Below are 7,156 nucleotides of genomic sequence, written 5' to 3'. Positions count from 1 at the left end.
CCAGCCTGTCCACATCTTCTTTGCATAGCAGGGACCGAAACCAAACACAGAATTCAAGATGTAGTCTGACTAGCACTGAGTAGAGTGGGATAATTACACCTCTGTCTCTGTTGGTGATGCCGGTGTTGATGGAACTCAGCATCCTGTTGGCTTTCTTTGCTGCAGCAGCACTGTTCACTCAGTTCACTTATTGTGGTTCACCAGGATACTCAGGTCCTGTTCCACAGAGCTGCTCCCCAGCCAGGTAGATCACAGCCCGTGTTGCACTCCTGAATTATGTTTTCCCAGGTGCAAGACCTTATACTTGACCTTCCTAAACTTCATAATGTTCTTTTTAGACCCCTCTTCCAGCCCATCCAGGTCTTCCTGCAAGACGGCTCTCCCTTCCCAACTGTCCACTTCCCTGCTCAGTTTGGTATCATTGGCAAATTTCATTATGGTACAGCTGATCATAGAATCACAGAGTGGCTGGGGTGGAAGGGATCTTAAAGATCATGAAGTTCCAAACCCCCTGCCATGGGCAGGGAGACCTCTCTGTACACCAAGTTGCTCAAAGCCCCATCCAGCCCGGCCTTGAACACTGTTAGGGATGGGGGATCCACAGCTTCTCTGGGCAACCTGTTCCAGTGCCTCACCACCCACATAGTGAAGAAGTCCCATCATCCAGATCACTTACAAAGATCTGGGCCCAGTATCAGTCCCTGGAGAACCTCACTTGTGACAGGTTGCCAGTCTGAAAAGGAGCAAAGGAGCGTTTTCCACCACCTTCTGGGTGTGGTCTGTCAACCAGTTCCCCACCCACTGCACAGACCACTTGTCTAGACCGTAATGCAAATATTAGTACTCCTAAATATTAATTCTAATACTACAATACCAATATTAATACTCCTACAGTTATTCACTTAGCTTTTAGAATTCAGCCAGGTTGGCTGCTTGGGTGGCCTTTAGCAATGGCAGATCTTGCTGGCTGGCTGTGTACTGCATAAATGATTTACTACCTCTTTATTGGTTCTTAATTTTCTGCCTTTGTGCTGAAGCGAGCAGCCCCTCATTCTGCTCTCGTGCCAGGGCACAGCAAGGCCAGTGTCCCCTCCATGTGCCTCCGGGGTTTTCTGAATGCCCATCTCCAGGGCAGGCTCCTTTTTAGCATCGTTTCAGGAGCTGACACTTTTCCAGGTTAGCGCCCCCAGCTTGCCTTATTTTTGCCACCCTTTTCCTGGACTCTTCCAGTACTTTTCATGCCTTTTCACATCCTGGCTTCCCCCTGTCCCCACCTCCTCAGGTAACATCAAGAACAGATAAGAATTTCCTACAGGAAAATATTAAAGGCATTTCAGTTCCCGTGTTAAGAAGGTGCTTTTCCCCTTGCTCTCCACTGTGCTACATTACGGGCTGTAATTCTGCCAGATACATAACCCCAACTCTACATGTTGCTCAGTGTGGGTCTACCTGGACTGAACACAACGAGATAAGCACTGTGATGGGGACTGAATCCCCTCAAAGCAAGAGGGGATCTCTTCCGAACCAGATCACAGCAAGCCAGGGCAGGGTGGGCTTTGCAGGGTTCGTGCTTTACTTCTCCTGTGGATGTAGGGGACTTGTTTTGTCCAGGGCTGTCAAACCAACACCTTTTTCTACCGTTTCAGGATATATCAATTTTACTCTTAATTTAAAAAGTGATTTTTTTTAAGCCTTGTGTATGGCCTGGACCAGAGACAAATTCTTTTGAGGCAGCTGCAAAAAAAAAAAAAAAAAAAAAAAATTTTTTTTGAGTGAAAGGGGGTTGAACTTTTAACAACTACAATAACCAATCTGCCTTGACCTCAGGGTGTTTTGTGTGTCTCCAAAGACAGCATTTTCTCAGGCACTGTGTGCTGCTGGAGCAAGATGCAGTGGGATGCAGGGATGGCAAGATTTCATCCATATTCACCGTGCCACGCTGCATTTAAATTAGACCTGTAGCGTACTCTGAATGAATATCACAGCCATAGCCCTGCACTGTGGCTTCTTCCTTCAGGTAGCTCATCTAGACGCGAGTGATCTTAATGAGAATCGGTGTCAGGAAAAGCAGCTCTCTTTTGCTTGTTTTTCAAGTGAGGTGCAACTTCAGCAGAAGTTGCCTTAAGGCTAATGAAACCGGCTGTCACTCATCTCCAACCAGTGAAGGCTGACAGGTCCGACTGGAACATAACTTGAGTTGTGTTTTTTCTCTGTAGGTGGGAACAAGGAGGTATATGGCTCCTGAAGTGTTAGAGGGAGCAATCAACTTCCAGCGAGACGCCTTCCTGAGAATAGACATGTATGCAATGGGACTGGTGTTGTGGGAGCTAGTCTCCAGATGTAGAGCAGTTGATGGTAAGAATAAAGATTGTCTCTTCCCTGGGGTGGGCTCTGTTTCAGCGTGGTTTAGTGGTCCAGAGAACGGGCCTGGCTATATTTGAAAAAAATAATGATCGATGGTGTGTTTTTGTTAAGCAGCTGTCCTATGTTTCACTTGCTTGCACTTTAACGTAAGCTGTCATTCTGTGCAGATAATAAACGTTGTAGCGTTCAAGTCTCAAGTTTTAGCTATGCCGGGTACATTGCAAATTGGCTGAGAACTCGGAGGGAGAAGGAAGGGGTGACTCCTCCGTCTGTGGTGGGTGTCCTTTAGTCCTGAGCCTGCTCTGTGCTGCTTTCTGTGGCACTCGGCATTCCTGCCTGTGACCAAGGCAGTCTTTGAGCTCCAGAGAAGAACCACGTTCAGTTCGAGCTTGGCTGTCACACCTCATTTCTGCAGGGCAATGTGGTAGCCTAAATGGAAAGCCCAGAAGTGAAGCACCGTGGTGAGATAGCAGGATCACAGGGCTAGAAGGATCTTCTTGGGTCAGCAAGCCCGTTTCCCTGCTATCATAAGTCATTAGGGATTAATCTTTGACTTGCTGATCAAGCCCTCCCTCAGCAGTGGGCTGAGTCTGTTGTTCCATCTGCAGTCTTGGAGGGTCTCGTTTTCTCCTGAATGATTCAAAAGAATGAACTTCCATGGTGTCTCCTTTCTCAGTTTTTTTATCCTAAAATGATGCTGCAAAATGGGGCATCTTTTCTGTCCAAATAACGTACCTGCCCTTTGCCATTTGCAGGACCTTGCCCCTCGTCAGGGAAGCAATTGTTTCATTGTAGTAGCTCTAAGGCTGCTCGCTCCAACTTCTTTCTTCTTGTATAGGTATCGGTGCTCTGGACTGAATTTCACGTTCATAAATTAACAGTATCTCACCTGGTCTTCAGATGTTTTTGCTAGTATTACAGTAGGACCAAGGAGCTTGGTTATAATTATATCTGCGTAGGTGTGTGGTAAGAGAAGGTCTTGTCATCAAAATTTACAATCTAACCAGATAAAATGTCAGAGGAGCAAAGAGGCAGGAGAACAGTGAGGTGAAGCAGTGGTACTCAGATCCTTCATGTAGGAATAACCCTCCTCTGTTGAGGGCCCCCAGATATCCATTAGGATTTTTGGCTGTCATGTTTGTGATCTCCTTCCAACTCTTCTCAGACAGCAGATGGCCAAGATGCCTCCAGGTGCCCCACACAGCAGCGATAAATCAGAGGGAAGGGACCCTTTAGGATGGTGGGGAGTTAGGTTGAACGTCCCCTGCACTTCTAGCTCTGAAGTGATGTTGTGTAAACAGCAGATTTGGCCTGGACGTCACCAGTGCAGCTCTTCACAGCCTTGATTCCTCTTGGAGGAAGAGGAAGGGAAGGTCATGAGCCTTACTGTGCCGTCCATTGGAACGAGTGTTTCTAGTTTGGTTTAGTGACTGGCATTGCATCAGCAAAAGTAATGATAAGCTGGTTTAGTGATTTCATCTTTTTTTAGAGTACCTAAACATCGTGTTGTTGGTGTCACAGTTCATGACCAGCTAAAGTGGTCAGCTCTTTTATAAAAGTCTGGAAAAGCCCTTTTGAAATATCTCCACCCTTGAAAGAGGTCACTCTTTGCTACCAAGAAACTGTAAGTGATGTCACCCTGAGAAAGCTCATCAGTTAAGCTGGCTGCCGTTTGTGAGAGAGCATCTACGCTTTGCCATAAGGCAGATGACCTTTCAGTAAGTAGAAGTTACTGCTGCCGTCCGGCATCTGCACTGGTACTTGCAGCAGTTGTCTCGTACCCACGACCCAGGGCAGCTCACAGCCAGAACTGGTATAACTAAAGCATACAGAAATCATTTTGCACTTAGGTGCTGGTCCTTGGGACAAATGCATCTGGCTCCCCTGTGTCAGGGCTAACTCAGACCTGTGAACAAGCCAGATCACAAAGCAAGAAGTTATGAGTTGTATATGCTTGGCCTTGCTGGTCAGTGCCTAAAATGAAATTGTGCTCATGCTGAAACCCTTATCTAGGTTACTGGGTGTTGAATTGCTGCACTAAAATGTGAGGAGGACAGGCTGATTTGCTCTTTCTATTCAAATAAATCACGGGCTACTCGGCAAACCTCCTCAACGAGAGTGGTGTGATGGGGAGGCCCGTCTGAGGGTTTGGATTCATAACTTGATGAGGTGGAAAATATGTGGCAACAAAGTCCATTGTGCAGGAGGAACGTGTATCGCATTTGTCTGCAATGACGTGTGAACTTCAGGCTTTGCTGTGGTGGATTGAGGTTGCTCTGGAGCCACAGTTCACTCATGCATGAGGAGGACGTGGCTCTGCAGAGGACAGTTCTGTGCTGACCTGGTTCTCCGTGTGCACCTTAGGTCCGGTGGATGAATACATGCTGCCTTTCGAAGAAGAAATAGGTCAGCACCCATCCCTGGAGGACCTGCAAGAAGTGGTGGTTCACAAGAAGATGCGCCCTGTGTTCAAGGATCACTGGCTGAAACACCCCGTACGTCCCTTATGGTTAATGATGGAAAATGTTTTTTCTGTGTGGTGGGAACGAGAGATGCAGTTTTGCATCACTCATTAGCTTCAGAGGAAAGCTAAGCAGTCCATCCTGGTGCATGGACCTGTTCCCTGGTGCCAGAGAGAGTGAGCACCAGGGAGCAACACCTTCATGCTCCCCTTTCCATTTGTCTCTTCTATTTAGGGCATAAACCAGCTGATGAAAGTCAACCAGTGCTGAAGGTGGAGCATGTGGTGGTTTAGTAGGACTCCTTTAATATGGTGAAAGAATGGAAAATAAAGTACCTTTTGTTAAGAAAAATCAAATGATCCATACCATCGGAGATGGTATAAGCTACATAGCGTGAAAACTTGAACAGTTTTTTTGAGGAAAAATTAATTAGACATGAAGGCAGGCAGACAGCAAAGCAAAATGCAGTTTGGGTTTCCCAGAGGTAGATTGTTTCAGTCTTACGTTTTTAATAGAAGAAGTAATTTTTTTTCAGACTGGGAAACTACGCAGATGATGAAATCTGGCAGGGCTTCAGTAAAAGGCTTCATGCCTCTGTTTTAACCAAGCTGCCGTGGTTTTGGCTGGACTCAGGTATACGAACTCGCTGCCTTGAATTCAAGGAAAGCTGCGGGTTGTAGATAAAAGATGAGTGGTCCTCTTCTAGTGAGGGTTCAAACAAGAGCTGCGCTCTTCCAGCGGTGTTGACTTCGGTTATTTTGTGGGTATCTACAGAAGCGATTGCAAACGAAGCAACGGTTTCATAGTCACTGAAACTGGTTTTATCATGGGAGTCGTAATCCTTGATGTCTTGTCTTTTGAAGCTTTAGCTGCTGAATCTTGGGATGTATTTTGATATTAAAAAAAGTACTTTTGGGGCGTCGAAAAAAAGCCGGATGTGACCAAGCCTTACAGCCTTAGGAAGAAGCAGCTTAAAAAAAACCAAACCACGTATTTAAAGTAATTTTTAAAGCTGATCTCATGATCATTTGCATACCATGAAGAAAATACTCTTAGTTTTTCTTCACAGCATTAAGCTGTATTAAGTGGATCTTCTCTTCCACTGCTAAGACAGTTCCTGGAGCAGACTTTGTTGCTGAAGGTGCTTTCTCCCCCTTGTTGTCCGCAGGGCTTGGCGCAGCTCTGCGTGACCATCGAAGAGTGCTGGGACCACGATGCGGAGGCTCGGCTATCGGCGGGCTGTGTCGAGGAGCGCATTGCGCAGATCCGCAAATCCGTAAACGGCACTACCTCGGACTGCCTTGTCTCTATCGTGACGTCCGTCACCAACGTGGACTTGCCGCCCAAAGAGTCTAGTATCTAAGTCCTGGTTCGCTTTTGTCTTTCCAGACTCAGTGGATTTGAAAAAAAAAGAAAGAAAAAAGTTTTAAAAAAAAACCCACACGAAAAAACAAAACCACAAAAATCCAACAAACACATGAATGCAGCTGCTATTTTATCTTGACTTTTTATTATTATTGTTATTATTATTATTATTATTTTTTTGGATTGGATCAATTTTACCAGCACATTGCTCTACTGTATTAAAAAAATGGACATTTCAGCAAGCATTCAGGTGCCGACTAATGAATGCAGAAAAGGTGCAGGTACCTCAGAACCTCAACAAACTCACTTCAGTTGTTTTTATTTTATTCAGTTTTCTGGGTTTCTCTTTATCGGTCTGTCTTCTGAGTGGAGCATCTGTGACATAAAGGAAAACCATCTACATCTTAGAAAACGCAATGCTGCAAACTGTGGAGGAAACTCAAGACTGTTATATAAAGAATCCACCTTCCTCAAAAGGATTTTTTTTCCCCATTTTGCTTTGGTTTTGGGTTCAGTTCCTTTTTTTCTTCTTCTTCTTTTGGAAGTGAGCTTCAAAAAAAAACAGCAGATGTGTCTTTTACGGATCTAACGGGTGTCATTGTAACATGAAAAAAAAGTAACTGGGCAGAGAATGTTAATTCTTGATGGTAGAATTGAAGGGGGGAGCGTAGAATAGGGGTGGGGAGAGTGACGTTGGACTTGGCAGCATTTGGAGAAACATCATTTGCTATGGAGCTACTTCTCAGGTAACCATTAGAGGAGGGGAAGGACATTTCTGGGCAGAGTATTAACGGCTGCAGTGCGTGGAGAAAGCTGAGTTAAAGAGCCAGAGGTTCTAAGCAAGGCGCTAGTTCTTGCTTCCTCCAGTATCTCGGGCTTAGGTGGCAAAAGATCAAAGAACCATAATTACTTTTTATTTTTCAACTCCAGTTAGTAACGGGAAGCATGCTCTGAAGTGGTGTAAT

The 7,156-nt window shown here is 45.4% G+C and overlaps 1 protein-coding gene across 1 annotated transcript in view; it reads left to right on the top strand.

Moving 5' to 3' along the window:
* ACVR2B (activin A receptor, type IIB) overlaps nucleotides 1–6,263 on the top strand; it is a gene marked incomplete at its 5' end in the record, with an annotated part of 25,065 nt that extends 18,802 nt beyond the window's left edge. The window contains 3 exons of the mRNA XM_010145684.1: nucleotides 2,217–2,355; nucleotides 4,729–4,859; nucleotides 5,995–6,263. Of these exons, the coding sequence (XP_010143986.1) occupies nucleotides 2,217–2,355; nucleotides 4,729–4,859; nucleotides 5,995–6,189 (465 nt within the window). The remainder of the gene's footprint in view (nucleotides 1–2,216; nucleotides 2,356–4,728; nucleotides 4,860–5,994) is intronic.
* Nucleotides 6,264–7,156: the final 893 nt, after the last annotated feature.

Source organism: Buceros rhinoceros, unplaced genomic scaffold (assembly GCF_000710305.1).
Source record: "Buceros rhinoceros silvestris isolate BGI_N320 unplaced genomic scaffold, ASM71030v1 scaffold3171, whole genome shotgun sequence".
NCBI classification, from domain to species: Eukaryota; Metazoa; Chordata; class Aves; order Bucerotiformes; family Bucerotidae; genus Buceros; species Buceros rhinoceros.
Note: the sequence above shows the minus strand (reverse complement) of the source record. Positions and strands in the feature narration are given on the sequence as shown.